Source organism: Saimiri boliviensis, chromosome 7 (assembly GCF_048565385.1).
Source record: "Saimiri boliviensis isolate mSaiBol1 chromosome 7, mSaiBol1.pri, whole genome shotgun sequence".
Lineage (NCBI taxonomy): Eukaryota > Metazoa > Chordata > Mammalia > Primates > Cebidae > Saimiri > Saimiri boliviensis.
In genome coordinates, this window is record NC_133455.1 from 47782039 (window position 1) to 47804412 (window position 22374).

Here is a 22374-nt window from a genome sequence, read left to right on the forward strand (position 1 = left end):
GTCTACTTAACTCTAAAGCTTATCTCCTTATTTTTTTTTTTCTAAATTGTTTTATGAGAAGAGTGCATGTGTCACAATGCTTTATATAGCAGGACAATATTGGGTAATGATATTTTTCCAGCTCTGAGATGTATATGTCATTTGCTGCACACAAACATATTTATGTGGAGCCATTTCTTAAATTCACTATATGTATTAACAGTGAATAAATTCACTATTTATTCATAAATTCATATCAGATACATATAGTTTTCACATCAATCAGGTACATTGTTCAAACCTTTGAATTATTTGATATGACATGAAGCATCAGAGTAATCTCAAGGGAAAAGACCTTTGGAGGATTTGTTCAATACTTTTTATAGTTACTTTCTCTAATCACATGTATGGACTGAGAGGTGATAAGATCACCAAGCTTATTACAACTCTATGTAAAGTAGTAAAGAAAGCACCTTAAGTGAAGACCAGAGTCCTTTTAAGAAACATAAAGAATATTGTTGGTATTTAATGAGCGGCGTAACAAAGCTTAGAAACTGTTTTTTATGATTGCCAAAAGATCCAAGCCAGGAAGGGTAGGAGAACTTACATTTAATAATCATGTACTATATAATAATAGTAGTAATAGCTTTTACCATGTAATTTAGGAATCATGCTATTTGTTTTTACCCAAAGGAGTTGAAAACTTATGCCCACTTAAAATTCTGCATGTGGGTATTTATAGCAACTGTATTCATAACTGCCCAAACTTGGAAGCCACCAAGATATCCTTTAGTAGGTAAATGGATATATAAACTGTGATACATCCAGGCAATGAAATATTATTCAGCATTAAAAACAAATAATCTATCAACCTATGAAAAGACACAGAAGAAACTTGAATGCACATTACTTAGTGAAAGGATCCACTTATGAAAAGGCGAAATACTGTATGATTCCCCTATATTATAATATGGAAAAGATAAAACTATGAAGGCGGTAAAAAAATGATCAGCAGTTGAAAGGGTTGGGCCAGATTGAGGGATGTATAGGCAGAGCACAAAATTTTGAGGGCAGTGAAGCTATCTGTATGATACTGTAATGGTGGACACATATCATTATATATTTGTCCAAACCCAGAGAATGTACAACACAAACAGTGAATTCTAATGTAAACTATGGGCTCTAGGTAATAATTACATGATAACTTAGGTTCATCAGTTGTAACTAATGTTCCACTCCCATGGGGGATACTGATAATAGAGAAGGTTATGCATGTATATTGGTTGGAGCTGTATGGAAAATATACTTTCGGCTCAATTTTGCTGTGAACATAAAAACTCTCTTAAAAAATAAACTCTATAATAAAAAAATACTCTGTGTTAGCTAGTATGACCCATATCGTACTGCCCCTTCTTTTCCAGGAGGATACAATATGTTAGGTGTAGAGCCAGTATTGTAACCTTGACCTTCATTTCAAGGCCAGATTTCTCTAAACTCTACTAGGCTACTCAACACTCCGAACCTGTACCATGATGGAATTTGATATTGTTATTGGACTGATCTGTGAATACATTTGTAATTTAGATTTCCTTTTAGACAGTTCATTATTTATGATAGACTTAATAAAGAATCTCCATTTTTAATAACTAGTGTTCCTGAATAACACTATTTATAACAACAGAAGAAAAAATACCCCTACTAATAGATGCATCTATTGATTTTGTACCATATGTGAGATAGTATGCTATGTATTCGTTGTTTATGGTTCTAACAATAACCCTCAAAGATGGGCATTATATTATCTTTTTTGCAAAATGCCAAAAATGAAGCTTAGAGAGATTAAAATATACATCAAAAGAACACAGAACTGTGATTTGAAATGACCTCTCTTGTTCTTCAAATTTGTATTTTGTCTAAAGGGCCAGTATAGAATTCTTACATTGAAGATGTCCTTTCAGATTCTGGAGCAACTTGGAAGAAATACAAAAGGGAGGAGAAACACAGAGATTAAGACTGGGCTGGGCGCGGTGCCTCATGCCTGTAATTCCAACACTTTGGGAGGCTGAGGTGGGCGGATCACTTGAGGTCAGGAATTCAAGACCAGCTTGACCAACATGGTGAAATGCCGTCTCTACTTAAAAATACAAAAATTAGGCCGGGCGCGGTGGCTCAAGCCTGTAATCTCAGCACTTTGGGAGGCCGAGGCGGGTGGATCACGAGGTCAAGAGATCGAGACCATCCTGGTCAACATTGTGAAACCCCGTCTCTACGAAAAATACAAAAAATCAGCTGGGCATGGTGGCGCGTGCCTGTAATCCCAGCTACTCAGGAGGCTGAGGCAGGAGAAGTGGCTGAACCCAGGAGGCGGAGGTTGCGGTGAGCCGAGATCACGCCATTGCACTCCAGCCTGGGTAACAAGAGTGAAACTCCATCTCAAAAAAAAAAAAAAAAAAAAAAAAATACAAAAATTAGCCAGGGGTGGTGGTGGCACCTGTAATCCCAGCTACTCAGGAGGCTGAGGCAGGAGAATTGCTTGAACCTGGGAAGACAAGGTTGCAGTGAGTTGAGTGTGCCACTGTATTCCAGCCTGGGAAACAGGTGAGACTGTCTCAAAAAAGAAAGAAAAAAGAAAGAAAAGAAAAGAAGAGAAAGAGAAAGAAAGAAAGAAAGATAAAAAAGAAAGAAAGAGGGAGGGAGGGAAGGAGGGAGGAGGAAGGAAGGAAAGAAGGAAAAGAAAAAAATAAGAAAGGAAAGGACTCAAGAGACATAACAATTAGGTACTATATGTAGACCTTTTAAAAAATTCAGACTGCAAAAAGAAGTGAGAGTTCAGTAAATACAAACATCAGTTAGGTATGTTTGATAATAAGGAATTATAACTATGCTTGTAATACTGTGATATTAATAAACTATTACTTTTGCTAATTATTACTAAAAGTAATAGTAAAATTATTAGTAAAAATAATTAGTAAAACTTATTTACTGAAAAATAATTATTACTCAAAGTAATAATTCTTTAATAGCATAGTATTAATAGCATAATAATGATTCCTTAATATATAGTTACTTTATATTCCTTAATAAGGAATAATTACTAAAAGTAATAATTTCTAAATAATTCCTTTTAGTAATTATTACCTGTGTTACAAAAAAAAAGACAAGAAATTTTTAATGTACAGAAGATACTGTGTTTATAGAATAGAAAGTTACCAGTAGGAGGATAATTTAATAATTAGTTTAAGAGAGTTTTCACTAAATAAAAATTATAGTATTTTATGTTTCTTCCAAATTTCTTCAGAATCTTAAAAGACATCTTCAATGTAAGAATTAACTGGCTTCATTTTACTTTATAAATTTTCTTACTTTATAAGTCATATTTCGATAGAAACATTGATACAGTATAAAATGTCATAGGGTATCCATGGCTAAGTCTTTGTCAGATCATTAATACAATGCACATTTTTAAGGCTTAGCAATATTATATTAAGGAATAATTAAATACCTTCTTTTTATTTAGGTTTATGGAAGACCTAAAAGATATGCTGGGCTTTGCTCCCAGCAGATATTACTACTATATGTGGAAATATATTTCTCCTCTAATGCTATTATCACTGCTAATAGCTAGTATCGTGAATATGGGATTAAGTCCTCCTGGCTATAATGCATGGATTGAAAATAAGGTAAATACAAAATAATGAAATTAAACTTTAAAAAGGTACATAAAAAGCTTTTTTAGAGGGCTTTTCTTTTGTCTCCATCGCAGTATTTTTTTGCTGTTTAATGAATGGCATAGCTTTTATGCAAGTATATGAGACTTATGTTTGTGCCCCTGCCCCAAGCATATATGATTGTTTAAATATATTGTGGATGTTTTTAAAACATGTGAAATACTGACTTTGCCCTTATTAAAGAATATATATCCATCTTAACATTGATTATTGGGCCTTTGACTCTCGAAAACATATTAATCAAAACTCCAGAAATGTTTTAATAAGTTGTATCCCAGGCCAGGTGCAGTGGTTCATATCTATAATCACAACACTTTGAGAGGCCAAGTCAGAAGGATCACTTAAGTCCAGCAGCTTGAGAACAGCCTGTGCAACATAGAGAGTTCCTATCTCTACAAAAAATACAAAAAATTAGCCGAGCATGGTAGCACATGCCTATAGTCCTAGCTACTCAGTAGGCTCAGGCGGAAGGATAGCTTGAGCCCAGGAGTTGAAGGTTACAGTGAGCTATGATCAGCACTGCACTCCAGCCTGTGTGACAAAGCAAGATTCTATCTATAAACAAAATCAAACAAAACAAAAACAAACCATATACACAAACAACAAAAACCAAAATAAATTGTATCTCAGATACTATATAACAATGAAAGTATATATTATCAAAATATACAATTTAAAATAAGTAAATTTTGAAGTAAAGTTCTGTTATAACTTTTACATTATTAGCAATAACTATTTGAATTTCTATTCTCGAGCTGAATTATAATGTCATCATGAGGTATATGTCAGCTGTAAAATCGAAGTGCTTATTTTAAGAGAAAACTCTGACCTACTATCCTATGGTTAATAATTCTAGACTAAGGCATAAACACATGTGTTCTCTCACCAAAACCATTGGGACCAGATGTGCTTCGATGTTTGGTTTTCAGATTTTAGAAAGATATATGACACATGTAAGAGGTGTCTATTGCTTAGTAGCAAACTACCCTAAAACTTAATGGCTAAATGCAACATTGATTTATTATTTTGTACAGTTCTGTGGCTGCGCTGACCAGTTCTTTTCTTGCCTGGGCTAACTCAAGCAGTTGCATTCAGCTTAGAGGAGGCTGGGCTCTGTCTTTACGTGGTCTTTCATTTATAACTTTTTTTTTTTTTTAATGTTTTATTTCTTTTTTGTTTGTTTATTATATTGGCTGAGATTTTTTTTTTTTTTTTTGAGACGGAGTGTCGCTCTTGTTACCCAGGCTGGAGTGCAATGGCGCGATGGCGCGATCTTGGCTCACCGCCTCCTGGGTTCAGGCAATTCTCCTGCCTCAGCCTCCTGAGTAGCTGGGATTACAGGCACACGCCACCATGCCCAGCTAATTTTTTGTATTTTTAGTAGAGACGGGGTTTCACCAAGTTGACCAGGATGGTCTCGACCTCTTGACCTTGTGATCCACCCGCCTCAGCCTCCCAAAGTGCTGGGATTACAGGCTTGAGCCACCGCGCCCGGCTCTTTTATAACTTTTTTAAGCAATATGAAATCAGGGCAACATTCTAAGAAACAGAAGCAGAAATTGGAAGTTGCTGTCACTTCCACTGCTTCCTATTGGTCAAAGCAAGTCACAAGGCCAGCCCAGATTCTCTGCTACAAACCTGAAGCCAGTACAATATTTTATGTATGTGCATGGAAAGATAGATTATTAATAATTATTATTTTCTACTTTAACAGGCATCTGAAGAATTTTTGAACTATCCAGCATGGGGAATGGCTGTTTGTATCTCTCTGGTTGTCCTTGCAATACTCCCAGTCCCTGTAGTCTTCATTGTTCGTCGCTTCAACCTTATAGATGATAGTTCCGGTAATTTAGCATCTGTGACCTATAAGAGAGGAAGGGTCCTGAAAGAGCCTGTAAACTTAGAGGGAGATGATACAAGCCTCATTCACGGAAAAACGTCAACTGATGTGCCATCTCCAAATTTTGGTAAAAATATTTATCGAAAACAGAGTGGATCCCCAACTCTGGATACTGCTCCCAATGGACGGTATGGAATAGGGTACCTGATGGCAGATATTATGCCAGATATGCCAGAATCTGATTTGTAGCTGGGGGAAAAGTCAGTGGGTTTTATTTGGTTCATTTTTACCAATGAACATTGGCTCTACTAAGAGAAGCATTAGGCTTCACTTCTCAGAGAGCGCTCTCAGGTGTTCTGTGGCTGTGATCTTTAATTCTTTTATGTCAGTTCAACTCGAGCATTCCTTTGGATTCTTTGGTTTACATTTGTGCAGAAAGGATTGCAGACAAATCTTAGGACGGCTGAGGTCTATGTTTGCCAGGATTTTTCTTGAAGTACCTTTGGTGTATTTTCAAGTATTTCTATCTCTTAAAAATAATAATAATAAAACAATGGTGTTACCTCAGTTTCTAATAATTTCTGGGTTTAGTAGTGTTGGCAATTAAAAATGGTATACCTTAAAATTTATAAGTTTGCCTTCAGGGTAACTTCCAGTATCACAATGAGCAGTTCTGTAAGTGGGTGCCTCTCAGCACATTTCCATGAATATATTATGTAGATAGGCAATATTGATTCTGGTAGCATTGATACCTTCTTAGGCAATTAGTTGAAGAAAACTGCAAAGTATTTTCTTATGTAATAGCTGTATAGAGCAATAGCATCAAAGCATAAGAAGGCACTAATGCTGGGATGAAAGATGAGATTCAGAGGTGACTGAGGATCATGTGAGTGATGACTGTATATTTTGTGTAAAATATATGTGTGAAAATGAACTAAGAGTGAGTTACTCAGCACTCTCAAGAATTATGCAGAGTCTGCATTTTTCTTATGCCGTGTGCCTAAAAACCTACTTGATATTTATTGTAGTTTCAAGATTACTCATAGTATATTTATATAATATACTTGCAATGCATATAAGTACTTAAAGTACTGATTTGGAAACTTGAAGCAAGATGGCATTTTAATTCATATATTTCTGTTTTGCTTCAGTTTTATGCAGATATAAATCATTTTTTAAGTGATTGTTAAAATTGTAATGCATTACATTTTAATCTACAAATAAACAAAATTTAAAAATGATGTTTGTTTTTCACATTCATTTCCTTTGTATCACCTGAACTGGATTGTCTTTCATTTCAGTCAGCACTTAGGCATTTCATAATAACTAAACACTGCATTCCAAGTGGGATTAATTACATTAATTTAATAGCATTACCACCACTTCAGAGACAAAGGAAAAATAGAGTATTATGGTTAAATGGTGTTCTTATGTAGTCTCATGGTTCTTGAAAAAGTACTTATAGCCTCCCAAGAAACCATATGTACAATTGACTGCTTGCTGGGTCAATATTGTCTGTAAAGTATAAAGAGCTATGATTTGTAAACAAAATTGTTGTATACATGATATTGGATAGATCAGAGAAACCTCACTGAGTACCATCCAGTTAAAAATCTTTCATTTATAACTATCCTGCCACCAGATCAGTTACATTTTTGAAGCAAAGATGGATACAGCAGCAAAATAGGTGAGGTAATACACATGCCATATCCATTGACTTATTTCAGCCAGTATTCTTGCTCTGCTGTCGATAGATGTTAATCAACTATAACACAACATTTAAAATATTAATTCCACTGATAAATTTTTAGTTTTAAAAAATATATTCATGAATATTGTTTTATATCACTTTAATAATGCTTAATACTTTATAAATAGGCAGTATATGCACATTATACAAAATTACAAAATTCTGACAATTCAGTGAAGTAAGTTCTCATCCAACATTTCTCCTGGCCATTCACTGTCCATCGTTAAAGGCAATCACCATTGCCCATTTCTTCTGTATCCTTCTGGAAATACAATATGTTGCATAAATGACAGCATTCTATCTACTCTCTTCTGTATCTTACTTATTTCAAGAAATAATTTATTTTGGACAGATTTTTTTTTGTATGAATACTCACAGATGTGCTTCATTATTTCAGAGGTTGAATTAATAAACATTCTGTTTATTTTTGTGTTGAGGCAATATTTTTGTAAGATGCCCTAATCTTAAAAGGCTGTGGCAAATACTTAGCCTGCCAGACTTTAACCATAACACAATAATGCATTGCCAGATAGCACCATCCGTCTTCTCTCCCTCACCTGCCATGGAGGCTCTTTTAAAAAAGTATATGTCTAAGGCGTACTATAGTTAAGGTGTACAATATGCTGTTTTAATATACATAGACATAGTTAAGCAAATTGACTTACCCATAACCTCCCATAATTACCTTTTTTTCTGGTGGCAAGTGCACCTGAAGTCTACTATTCTAGCAAATTTTTCGGTATTCAGTACAATATTATTAACTATTATCCTCATGTTTTACATGAGACCTCTAGAGTTATTCATCCTATACAGCTTTAAACCTTTTGACCTACTTCTCCCCATTTTCACGTCCTTCCTGCTCTTGGTAGTCCACTGTTCTACTCTCTTGTTTATATATATTTCACTTTTTTTTTTTTAGATTCTGCATATAAGTGAGGTCATGATCTATTTGTCTTTCTGTGTCTGGCTTATTTCACTTAGCATAATGTCCTCCAAGTTTATCCATGCTTTCACAAATGGTATAATATTTCATTGTGTATATATGCCATCATTTCTTTCTTCATCTGTTGATGGACACTTAGATTGTTTCCATATCTTGGCTAGTATGAATAATGCTGCAATGAATGTGGGAGCACAGATATTTCTGTGAGGTGCTGATTTCATTTCCTTTTGATATAATCTGCAGTTTGAGTACCTGCCTTGCTTCTCCATCCTTCTATTCACTGAGTAATATAACAATGTAGGAATCTTATTTTTGAGTTGAAATAGAATTTAAATCCCTTATGGTTTCACTTCACAGATAAGGAAATCTGGCTAAAGAAGTTAAAGAAAAATGCACAAAGTTTTCTTCTTTTTGCTTCTTTCATGCAGTCAGTTCTTCAACTGTACATTTATTTATTGATTTATTCACTTAGAGTGTAGTAACTAAAATTCTAACTTATTCTAAGTACTTTATGCAAGAAACCAGTATACTCAGAGTATAAATACTATTCATCATTTTTTCCATTTTTTCTTCTTTGCCAGCGAGACCCACAACCTGCCTTTTCCCAGGCGTAAGATTTAATCAACAAATGGTAGTTCGAAATAGACTTCTCTATACTCTAAAATTTGAAGTTTTCAAATTTGTATTACTTTCCGCTACTTCTGCATACTCTGACCTAAAGTTGCACCTCTATGTGATGTAGCCAAGATTTGTCTGTCTTCAAACAGAGTGGAGACTAGAGGGTTAATATAGTGTTCTGGAGTAGAATAAAGGGATGAGGGTGTGGAGCAAGATGGTGGATTGGAAGCCTACACCTTCGTCTTCCCTGCAGGCATGCCAAATTTTAACAACTATCTATACATAGCAAAGCATGAACAGAAGAACAAAAAAAGCAAGTGAACATTCACAGTACCTGGTTTTAACTTTGTATTCCTGAAAGAGGCATTGAAGAGGGTAGGACACAGTCTTGAATTGCTGAAGCCACCCCTTTCCCATTGCCTAACAGAGGCCCTGCTGTGCAGTCTGTGCACGTGGAGAAGGGAAAGCACAGTGACTAGGGGACTTTTACATTTAACTCAGTGCTGCCCTGCCACAGTGGAGAGCAAAGCTGGGCTGGGCTCAGTCAGCACCTGTGCACAAAGGAGCATTTGGACCAGGCATAGCCAGAAAGAAATTGCCCATCCCAGCAGTCAAAACTTGGGTTTCTCAAAAAGCCTCACCAACATGGGCCAAAGTGTTCTGGAGCCCTAGGTAAATGTGAAAGGCAGTCTAGGACACAAGGACTGCAATTCCCAGGTAAATCCTAGTGCTGGGCTGGGACCAGGGTGGCCTAGGGTGATACATGACCTAGGAAGACACCAGCCTTGGTGGTTAAGGGAGTGGTGCTTGTGTCATCACTCCCCCAACTCCAGGCAGAGTAGCTCACGGCAACAAAAATGACCCCTTCCTTTTGCTTGAGGAGAGATTAAACAGTAAGACGGACTTTATCGTGCATCTTGGATACCAGCTCAACCACGGCAGGATAGGGCACAGGGTAGAGTTCTGAGGCCCCCATTCCAGATCCTAGCTCCTGGATGACATTTCTAGACACATCCTGGGCCAAAAGGGATCCTTCTGTCCTGAAGGAAAAGACCCGGTTTTCGCAGGACTTATCACCTGCTGACTAAAGGGCCCTTGTGCCAGCCGGCCACAGTGGCTCACACCTGTAATCCCAACACTTTGGGAGGCTGAGATGGGCAGATGACAAGGTCAAGAGATCGAGACCATCCTGGCCAACATGGTGAAACCCCAACTCTATCAAAAATACAAAAATTAGCTGGGAGTGGTGGTGCATACCTGTAGTCCCAGCTACTTGGGAAACTGAGGCAGAAGAATTGCTTGAACCTGAGAGGTGGAGGTTGCAGTGAGCCAAGATCATGCCACTGCACTTTAGTGTGGTGACAGAGAGAGACTCCATTTCAAAAAAATTTAAAAAATTTTAAAAGCCCTTGCACCCTGAATAACCAGTAGTGATACCCAGGTAGTATGCCATAGGCCTTGGACTGTGAGATATACTGGCTTCAGGTGTGATCCAGGACACTCCTGGCTCTAGTGACAATGGTGAAAGTCTCCTTCTGTTTAAGAAAATCAGAGAGAAAATAAAGATGACTTTTTCTTTCACCTTAGATACCAGCTCGGCCACAATGGGCTAGGGCAACAAGCAGGGTCTTGGGGCTCTTGCACAGCCTTCCTGGATCAGCTCTTGACCAGAGGGGAGCACACTGCCCTGAAGGGTGAGTCCCAGTCCTGGCAGCATCCACCACAATCTGACTGAAGGGTCGTTGGTCTTTAAGTGAACAGTGGCTCACTTAAAGGTTTAAGTAAACAGCAGTCTGACAGAGCCCCTAGGGGCTGGTGGTGGTGGTGGCCACAAAGAGAGGCTCCTCTGACTGAGAAAAGAGGAGAGAATAGTGGAAAGGATTTTGTCTTATGGTTTGAGTGCCAGCTTTGCTACAGAAGAATAGAACATCAGGTAAATTAAGATTTTTGACTCCAATTTCTCTCTCTCAGACAGCATCTCTGGGCCTGTCTGGTACCTGGGAGAACCCGCCACTAGAAGGGAAGGACCCGAACCTGACTGGCTTTGCTATTTACTTACTGCAGAGCTGTAGGGCCTTGAGTGAACACAGGCGTTAAGTCAGGAAGTGGTTACAGAGGGCTTCGGGTGAGACCCAGTGCTGATGCTGGCTTCAGGTCAAACTCATGACCACAGCGGTGCTTGCAATGCCACAATCCCAGTTCCAGGTGGCTCAGTACAAAGAGAGACTCCATTTATTTGCGAGAATTTAAGGGAAGAGAACAAGTGTCTCTTCCTGGTAATCCAGAGAATGCTCCCATATCTTATTCAAGTCACCAAGGTGGTATCTCTATGAATCTGCAAAAACCTCAGCATTATTGGGCTTCAGGCCCAAGTCCGTTTGAATACCTGGAAAGCCTTCTCAAGAAGGACAGGCACAAAGAAGCCCATATTAGGAAGACGACTATAAATACTCAATTCATCAGTGCCCAGAGCATTGACCATCCACAAGCATTAAGATGATCCAGGAACACATAAGCTCACTAAATGAACTAATTAAGTCATCACTAGGGAGCAATCCTGGAAAAAAAGAGACATGTGACCTTTCAGACAGAGAATTTTAAATAGTTGTTTTGAGGAAACTCAAATAAATTCAAGATAACACAAAGAAAAATTTCTAAATTCTATCAGATAAATTTAAGAAAGAGATTAAAATAATTAAAAAGCAGAAATTCTGGTGTTGAAAAATGCAATTGATATACTGAAAATGCACCAGTTTCTTCATAGCAGAACTGATCAAGCAGAAGAAAGAGTTAGTGAGCTTTAAGACAGGCTGTTTGATATATAGTCAGAGGTGACATAAGAAAAAACAAGAAGAGGCCGGGCACAGTGGCTCAAGCCTGTAATCCCAGCACTTTGGGAGGCCGAGGTGGGTGGATCACGAGGTCAAGAGGTCGAGACCATCCTGGTCAACATGGTGAAACCCCATCTCTACTAAAAGTACAAAAAATTAGCTGGGCATGGTGGTGTGTGCCTGTAATCCCAGCTACTCAGGAGGCTGAGGCAGGAGAATTGCCTGAACCCAGGAGGCGGAGGTTGCGGTGAGCCGAGATCGCGCCATTGCACTCCAGCCTGGGTAACAAGAGTGAAACTCCGTCTCAAAAAAAAAAAAAAAAAAAAAAAGAATAAGAAGAATAATGTATGTCTGTAAAAATAGTCTAAAGGGGCAAATCTGAGAGTTCTTGCCCTTAAAGAGGTGGTAGAGAAAGAGACAGGGATAGAAAGTTCATTCAAAGGTGCAATAATACATAATTTCCTAAACCTAAAATATCAGCATTCAAATGCAAAAAGGTTATAGGACACCAAGCAGATTAAAGCCAAAGAAAACTGTTTTGATGCATTTAATAATGAAACTCTGAAAGGTCAAGGGTAAAGAAAGGCTCCTAAAAGCAGCAAGAGAAAGGAAATAAATAACATATAGTGGAATGCCAGTGTGTCTGGCAGCAGACTTTTCAATGGAAACATTACAGGCCAGGAGAGAGTGGCATACCATATTTAAAGTGCTGAACAAAAACAAAAACAAAACCTTTACCCTAGTGTGGTATATCTGGTATATATTTCAGCCTGAAAAATAAATAAATAAATAAATAAATAAATAAATAAATAAATGCCTTCTCAAGCAAACAAAAGCTGGGAGATTTCATTCATACTAGACATTTTCTACAAAAAATGCTAAAGGGAGTTCTTCAATTTTGAAAAAAATGATGTTAATGAGCAAGAAGGTACAAAACTCACTACTAATAGTAAGCTCATAGAAAAGCATAGGATATAATAACATTGTAATTGGGGTATGTAAGTAGAAAGATTAAATGATGAACCATTAAAAATGAGTATAACAACTTTTCAATACATACACAGTACAATCAGATAAGAAAAGAAACAAAAACAATTTTTAAAGTTGGAAATTAAGTTAAAGTGTAGATTTTTTATTAGCTTTCTTCTGGCATATTTGTTCATTTACACAATCGGTATTAAGTTGTCATCATTTTAAAATAATGTATTATAAGATAGTATTTGCAAGCCTCATGGTAACCTCAAATTGAAAAACATACAATGGATACACAAAAAGCAAAAAGTTAAATCATACCATCAGAGAAAACAATTTTCTCTAAGGAGGAAGACAGGAAGGAAAGAAAAAAGAGAAGACCATAAAAAAAAATCTTGAAAAAAAATCTAGCAGAATGGTAGTAGGAAGTCCTTGCTTGTCAATAATAACATCTATTATAAATAAACTAAATACTCCAATCAAAAGAGATAGAGTGGCTGAATGGATGAAAAAGCAAGAACAAATGATCTGTCACCTACAAGAAATACAGTTCACCTACAAAAAAACAAGGTGGAAAAAGCTATTCCAAATTACTGGAAACAAAGAAAAAAGACCAAGAGTAGCTATACTTACTTCAGACAAAATAGATTTCAGTACAAAAACAATAAGAAAATACAAAGATGGTCATTGTACAATGATAAAGCGGCAAATTCAGCAAGAAGATGTAACAATTATAAATACATATGCACCCAACATGGAAGAATCCAGATGTATAAAGCAAATATATTAGATCCAAAGAGAGATAGAAACTCCAGTAAAGTAACAGCCAGAGACTTCAAGACTCCACTTTTAGCACTGAACAGATCTCCCAGACAGAAAATCAACAAGAATAACAAGAACAACAACAACAACAACAAAAAACCATCAGAATTAATCTACACTATAGACCAAATGAACCTTATAGATATTTATGGAAAATGTCATGCATCAGCTTCAGAATACACATTCATTTTCTCAGCACATGAATTATTCTCAAATACAGCTCATACATTAGGTCACAAAACAAGTATGAAAACATTCAAGAAAATGAAACAACATCAAGCATCTTATCTGGCCACAGTGGAATAATACTAGAGATCAATAACAAGAGAAATTTTGGAAATTATACAAACATATTGAAACAGAACAATATTCTCCTGAATAAGCAGTGGGTTGATGAAGAAATTCAGAATAAAATTGCAGATTTCTTGAAACAAATGATAATGGAAACATAACATACCAAAACTCATGGGATACAGTGAAAACAATACTAAGAGGAAAATGTATAGCTGTAAGTGCCTACATCAAAAAAGGAGAATAAGTTCCAATAAACAACCTAATGATGCATCTTAAAGAATTAGAAAAGAGGAAGCCAAACCCCAAATTAGTAGTAGAAAAAAATAACAATAAAGATCAGAGCAGAAATAAATGCATTTGAAATGAAGAAAATACAAAATATCAACAAAACAAAATGTTGGCTTTTTGAAAATATAAACAAAATCGACAAACCTTTAGCCAGACTAACAAAGAAAAAAGGAGAAGATCAAAATAAATTAAATCAGAGATGAAAAAGGTGACCATTACAACTGATACTGCAGAAATTCAAACAATCATTAGTGACTGCTATGAGTAACTATATGCCAATAAATTGGAAAGTCTAAAAGAAGCAGATTAAATTCCTAGACAATACAATCCATGAAGATTGAACCATGAGGAAATCCAAAACCCAAACAGACCAATAACAATTAATGAGATTGAAGCTGCAAAAAAAGTCACACAGTAAGGAGAAGCCTGGGCCCCAGTGGATTTTCTGCTGAATTCCACCAAACATTTAAACAACGAAATAATACCAACCCTACTCAAACTATTTCAAAGAATAGAAGAGGGAATACTTTAAAACTCATTCTATGAGACCAGTATTACTCTGATACCAAAGCCAGACAAAGACGTATCAATAAAACAAAATGCCAGACCAGTATCTCTGATGAATATTGACTGCAAAAATCTTGAACAATATGCTAGCAAACAGCACTCAACAAATGCATTTAAAAGATCATTCATTATGACCAAGTGGGACTTATTCCTGGGATTCAAGGATGAATCAACATTTGCAAGTCAATCAATGTGATATATCATAACAACAGAATGAAGAAAAAATAAAATGATCATTTCAATTGATGCTGAAAAGGCATCTGATAAAATTCAGTGTTGCCTCATGATAAATATCATCAAAGACTGTATATAGAAGGAACATACCACAACATAATGGAAGTTATGTAAGACAGATCCATAGCTAGTATTATACTGAATAGGGAAAACCAAAAGGCTTTCTCTAAGATCTGGAACATGACAAGAATGCCCACTGTCACCACTATTATTCAACAAATTAATCATACTGGAAATCCTAGCTAGAGCAATCAGACATGAGGAAAAAAATAAAGGGTATCCAAACTGGAAAGAAAAAGTCAAGTTATCTTTTTTTTTGTAAATAATATGATCTTATATTTGGAATAACCTAAAGACTCCAAAAAAAAAAAAAAAAAAAAAAACTGTTAGAACTGATAAGCAAATTTGGTACAAAATCAACATATAAAATCAGTTTCACAAAGGACCCCAAGTAGCCAAAGTTATCCTGAGCAAAAAGAACAAAACTAGAGGAATCACATTATTAAACTTTGAATTATAGTTCAAAGCATGATACTATCATAACAATAGACGCATAGACCAGTGGAACAGAATAGAGAATGCAGAAAAAAAAAAAAAGACCATCAATAATAAATGTTAGGAAAGGTGTGGAGAAAAGGGAATTCTGTACCCTGGTGGTGGGAGTGTAAAATAGCATAGCCACTATGAAGAATCTTTTGGGGGTTCCTTGGAAACCTAAAAATAGAGCTACCATATGATCTAGCACTCCTACTGCTGGGTATATGCCCAAAAGAAAGGAAACCAATATATCAAAGATACATCTAGACTCCAATATTTGTCACAGCAATAGCCAAGATTTGGAAACAACCTAAGTGATCATTAACAGGTAAGTTGTTAAGGAAAATGTGATACTTATACACAAGTGAGTATATTCAGTCATAAAAAAGAATAAGAGATCCTGTCATTTGCAACAACATGGATGAAACTGGAAGTCATTTTGTTGAGTGAAATAAACCAGATGCAGAATATGAACTTTAAGTGTTCTCACTTATTTGTGAAATCTAAAAATCAGAGTAAACTCATTAAGATAGAGAGTAGAAGGATGGTTACCATAGCTTAGGAAGGGTAGAGAGATGGTTGGGGAGTGTGGGGGAGTTGGGGATGCTTAATAAGTCAAAAGAAATAGTTATGAAGAATGAGTTAAGATCTACTATTGATAGCACAGCAGGTGACTATAGTCAATAATAATTTAATTATATATTTAAAAATAATTAAAAGCATATAATTGGATTGTTTGTACACAAGGATAAATTCTTGAGGGGATGGATACCGCATTTCCATGATTTGATTATCATGCATTGAAGGCTTATATAAAAATGTCTCATGTGTGTCACTGTATTAGTCCATCTTCATGCTATGGATAAAGACATACCCAACACTGGGCAATTTACAAAAGAAAGAAGTTTAAGGGAATTACAGTTCCACATGGCTGGGGAAGCCTCACAATCATGATGGAAGGCAAGGAAGAGAAAGTCACATCTTATGTAGATGGTGGCAGGTTAAAAAAAAGAGAAAATTTATACAGGGAAACTCCCATTTTTAAAACCATCAGATCTCATGAGACTCATTCACTATCAACAATAATGCAGGCAAAACCCGCCCCCATATTTCAATCTCCTTCCACTGGGTTCCTCCCATGGCGTGGGAATTCTGGGGAGTACAATTCAAGATGAGACTTGGGTGGGGACATAGCCAAATCTTATCAGCCACAAATATGTTCACCTATGATGTACCCATAATAATTAAAAATTGCAACATGTGAATGAGTGAAGGAGAAGAGGTAATCAGTAAGGTATTAGAGTCATAATGAGAGAGTTTAATATCTTGATAAGGTGAGATCTTAGGACATAATTTTGTGAAAATATATTTGCATTTTCATGTGTTCGTGTTTATGTGCATTTTTATGCAGAAGTGACTTCTTTTCAACAAATCATCAAGTGAGCATGTGGCCCCAGAAAGCTCAAGATCAATGCGTAGTGCTCCTTAACTATAATTAGTTTTCAATCACCTGTACTCTTTTTAAAGCTATATCTCTTTAGTAGTCTATTCTTACACTGCTATGTAGAAATGCCTGAGACTTCGTAATTTGTAAAGGAAAGAGATTTAATTATTTCACAGTTCTGCAGGGCTGGGGAAGGCTGCAGGAAACCTACAATCACAGCAGAAGTGGAAGCAAACACATTCTTCTTCACAGGAAGGAGAAGTGCGGACTGAAGCGGGGAAAACTCCTTATAAAACCATCAGATCTTGTGAAAGCTCACTCACTATCACAATAATGGCATGGGGGAAACTCCCCCATGATCAAATTACCTCCCATGAGATCTCTCCCCCAACACATGTGGATTACGATTTGGATTACAATTCAAGATGAGATTTGTATGGGGACACAGACCCAAATCATCAATTTCCAACCTACTAAATAAAAAGTATTTTGGGTTTGGAAGCAGGACAACAGCATATTTTTAAAACATCACAGTTATTTTAATAAGCATTCTTGGTTAAAAATTATGGGTGCAAAAAAGATAAAAAATGACAAGTCAAATATTAATTCTGATATCCTTTGGATATGGTTTCTCCCCTACTAAAATACATGTGGAAATTTTATTCACAATGTGGCAGTGTTGGAATATGGGGCCTGAGGGGAGACATCTGGGTCATGGGTGTGGACCCCTGGTGGACTGCTTGATGCCTTTCTTGCAGAAGCAAGTTCTCACTCTTGTGAGACTTGATTAGTTCTTATCAGAATGAATTAGTGCCCATGAATTGGGTTGTTATGGGAGAACTTCCTCCTGGTTGTTCCCTTTTCACACGTGTTCTTCACTTTAGACCTTCTACCATGTTGTGACCAGCACAAAACCCCTCACCAGAAGCCAAGCAAATAGTGGCACCATGCTTCCTGAGGTTCCCAGCCTGAAGAACTATGAGCTAATTAAACTATTTTCTTCATAAATTATCCAGACTTTGGTATTCTGTTATGGCAACACAAAATGAAATGAGACAAATTATTATTGCCTTTTCTCAAGCAATGAAAAGTGCTTAATGATGATTATTGGGAGTGGGGGTTATTTTGGTGAGGAGAAGGTGGAATTCGTAATAAAAAATATTTAAAAGGTAAAATATTTTTCTCCTTGTGAGCTTGTTATGTGGTCACTGTATTTCTTGAGCATCCTTCAAGATATTAATATTTGTGTTGGTTGGGTATAAATAAATCAATACCATGTATATCAATTGCATGGAGTTTTCCATAAATTTATTTGTAAAATTTTGAGCCATAAAGTTTTGACAAAAAGAGAAAACCATAAAACTCTAGAAAACTTTGGAAATATTAAAACAAAACTTTCCATAAGCTATCTATTATTGAGTATAGCATATTTTCACCTTCATAATTTGGAACTGAAATAAAATGTTCCATATGTTACTTTGCCTCAAATGCTTAATTTTAAAAATGACTCATCCTCTAGTTATTACGGCATGAATTTCTACCTAAAAGATTGTCTTAAGAATGTCTCTCATGTGGACGTGAAAACAAAAAAAAAAATAACTAAACATTATTTTGTCCTAAATTAAATGCCTTTGGATTTGGTTATTGCTGTAACACACCACAGTCATTTTTAGCACCACCATCAAAATGTGTGCACACTCCATCGCCACCAAAACCAAAAACACCTGATTTGTTTGAACAGCAAAAATGTACCATGTGGTGTTTGTGCAATACCATATGTGGTGACTGGTAAATAAAGGAAACCATGCCCTGTAGATGAGTGGTGATATTCCAGCTGCTACGCTTTTTCATCAGTTGCCTTTTCAGGGTATATTGAGTTGCATAGTAAAGACGATTAGGAAAAAAACCTCATTAGTAGAGATTGACATTTATTTTTCTGAGAATATATTTTTTTTCAGGAACAGTTGATTATACCAGTTGCAAAATATGTTATTTCAGTGTTTTTTTAGGGAATGTTTTATTATAAAAAGCAAAAACAGTAGAACATGAAACCCCAGCACACTTTGACCTGATAATATTGGATATATTTTAAAATTTTCAAGCACAATAGCAATGTGGCATTCATTCTATCTTCTCATCACTAGCATTTACACACATTACTGCAAGGTCGACAGAATTTGTAATCCAGACACCTGGCTTATATTTATTCCCCTCAGGGCACTCTCTGTCTCATCAGGAATATGCCTTTTTAAACCTCTATTTTAAAGATTTTAATTTGTGCAAATATTAAGAGAATTAATATTGGAACATATGAGCATCAATTAAATTAATATCTGATAGAACTGAACAATGAAGATAGCCTGTCTGAGCAGAAGGGACCTGGATGTTCAAGTCTCTGCTAAACAAATCCAATCAAAGTTTAACTATCCACTCTATACTTTCTAAATCCACTATAGGAAATAATAATTTCTATTCTTCCTTTCTGTAAGGATTCCTACTAGAGATTTAATCATATCGAACTCATTTTTTCTACATTCTTGTACCAAGTAATGCAATATTAAATTAGACAACCAACCAATGAACCAGTGATTTTAAATAGATCCTTTCCTTCCCTCCTTCCTTTCCTCCCTCCCTTTTTTCCTTCCTTTCTTCCTTCCTTCCTTCCTTTTCTTTTCTTTTCTTTTTTTTTTTTTTGAGACGGAGTTTCACTCTTGTTACCCAGGCTGGAGTGCAATGGCGCGATCTCGGCTCACCGCAACCTCCGCCTCCTGGGTTCAGGCAATTCTCCTACATCAGCCTCCTGAGTAGCTGGGATTACAGGCACGCGCCACCATGCCCAGCTAATTTTTTGTATTTTTAGTAGAGACGGGGTTTCACCATGTTGATCAGGATGGTCCCGATCTTTTGACCTCGTGATCCACCCACCTTGGCCTCCCAAAGTGCTGGGATTACAGGCTTGAGCCACCGTGCCCGGCCCTTCCTTTCTTTCTTTCTTTTTCTTACTCTTTCTTTCTTTCCTCTCTCTTTCTTTCTTTCTTTCCTTTTCTTTCTTTCTCTCCTTCTTTCCTTGTTTTCTTTCTTTTCTCTCCCTTTTTCTTTTTTCACTTTCTTTTCTTCCTTCCTCCCTCCTGCTTTCTGTCTCTCCCTTCCGCTCCCTTCCTCCTTCCTTCCTTCCTGTCTTCATCCCTCCCTCCTTGTTTTCTTCCTTCCTTTTTTCATTTCTCTCTCCTTGATTCTCTCCCTGTCTTCTTCCTCCATTCCTTTCTCTCCTTCTCTTCCTCCTCTTCCTTCTTTCTTTATTTTCTTTCTAGAGACAAGGTCTTGCTAAGGTGCCTAGGCTAGAGTGCAGTAGCTATTCACAAACGTGATAATTGCCCACTACAGCTTCAAACTCCTAGGCTCAAGCCAGCTTCCTGTCTTACCTGCAAGCAACTGGGACTATATAGGCAATTGCCACCATGCCCAGCCCTACTCTCCCATTTCTTTTGCCAAATGAAGCCACCGGTAAACTGGTTCTGGAAATTAGTTTTTGTAAAATAAATCTGACTATTTGCATCATATACACTTTAATATCATGATATGGAACTCATTTTCTATTGTGTTTTTACTTTGTAACTCTTAGTGGTAATAACTCATCTATAAAGCACAAGAAGCACTGTCTTATCCAAGATTGTTTCATTTCTTATTTTTTCTTATATTTTAGTAAAATAATTATATTCAAGCAAATTTCAATCAAAACAAGTAGATAAATCTATCTTTTGGTTTTTCTATTGATTCATTGCAATAGCAAAACCAACACTCCCTTTTTGTCATTACTTTGTTGTATATTTACCTGTATATTCATTTTTTGTTTTAAATTTTAACTTGCTTCTATATATCATATAATGTTAATGATGACAGCAACGGATGTAAAATACACTGAGGTTTGTGCAGTTCATTTCCCCCTAGTTATATCATGAAACTTTATAAACATTGCTTTAGCTTTGATGTTTGGTCACGTCGTCTGTTCAGAAGTCATGTTTCAGGGTAGGTTCACTACCAGAACACTGTCACATCACCATTGGCTGTGGATTTCCAAGAAGCAAAGGAGCCAATCTCAACAAAGCTCGCACTGGCATTTTTAGCTGCTTAAATTTGAAGACCAGCTCAGCAAAGCTTGTGCTTTCTTCTAGTCCTAAAGGCGGCAGGTTCCGTGGAGCTGGCACGGAGTGGCAGATGAGGAAGCAGGCCAGCATGCTCAGCTGCGATTCCTTCAAGGGCTGCCCGCTGACGTAGGCATGCACACACATATCACCTCCAATTTGTAGCCACTGGTCCAGGGTATTATCGATGGTGCACTTCACAACAGGGAGGAATTCTGAGTTCATAAAGAGCCCCCGTTTAGGGTGGTTCTGCAGCCGCTCCTGATGACTTCAGGAGCTGAAAATAGTTCAATACTAAACTTCAATTTTCCAGAGTTTCCAAATTTTCAAATTTCCGATTCGTTTAAATTAAGCTGTTAGAACTGGTTCACGTAGGCAGAGTGAACAAATACCACTATGATGGGGATGATGGGTAGAAACATTCGCTTGTTTTGATATTCTCATCATCAGTGTATGTTTCGTGATGCATGTAATGTTGATAAATATTAATTCTGAGATTTTTCCTTGATTCTACCAGCTGATTTTCTTTTTCATCAATTTTTGATGACTACATGAAAGTATCTGAAGTTCCACAAGTAGTTTGCTTCAGAAAATTCAATAGTTCTATATTATTAAAGCATAGTAACTTTTAAAAACTATAGTTGTAGGGCACATTGGGAGCCAGATGTAAGGCTGAGTGCCCACAGGGTCGTGGGGTGAGCCTTATGGTGTGCTGAGGCGCAAGATCCTAGAAATAAAGAGACAAGACACAGAAGTACAAGAAAAACGCAGCTGGGCTCGGGGGTCCACGCCATCTATGAGCGGAGTCAGGCAAGGCTGGTGAGGCGAGGCTGGCGAGGCCCCGAATGTCCAGAAGCATGAGTATTTATTGTGTATAGGTTAGGGGGTAGGGCAGTGAGTGAAATCATCTTTAAGGATAGTGATAGGGTCGTGAGCAATAAAACATAAGGTCCACCCCCATTTGGTCACCTAGGCCAGGAGGTGGACAGTGCACAGCAAGGGGCCTGTTCCCATGAAGGCAAGGGCCATGTGCAGTAAGGGGTCCACCCCCATTAGGTCACTGAGGCTTGAAGGTGGGCTGTGCGCAGTGAAGCGGGTGCAGCGGGCGATACTTCTATCTATGGGAAAACTAATTGTAAGATTTATAGGAGGATGCTTTAAGTCACATAGCAGTGACAGAGCTGTCAGAGTTACCGCCACCTTCTGGCAGCTTCCAGCGGATTCTATGGGAAGATGCTTTTCAAGCAGCACAGTAGCAAGAGCTGATAAAGTTCACAGTCACCAAGGTGGATTGCCGCTCTGAGGGCAGCCTTCCACAAGAACTGGAGCAAGGTCCTACAACTCCTTTATCAGGAGGAGTGGCTCTCACCCCAAGCCTGCCATAT

The 22374-nt window shown here is 37.0% G+C and overlaps 1 protein-coding gene across 1 annotated transcript in view; it reads left to right on the top strand.

Moving 5' to 3' along the window:
• SLC6A15 (solute carrier family 6 member 15) overlaps positions 1-8512 on the top strand; it is a 53026-nt gene extending 44514 nt beyond the window's left edge. Inside the window, exons 11-12 of the mRNA XM_003927845.4 lie at positions 3497-3659; positions 5422-8512. Coding sequence (XP_003927894.1) covers positions 3497-3659; positions 5422-5796 — 538 coding nt within the window. The 3' untranslated portion in view covers positions 5797-8512. The remainder of the gene's footprint in view (positions 1-3496; positions 3660-5421) is intronic.
• Positions 8513-22374: the final 13862 nt, after the last annotated feature.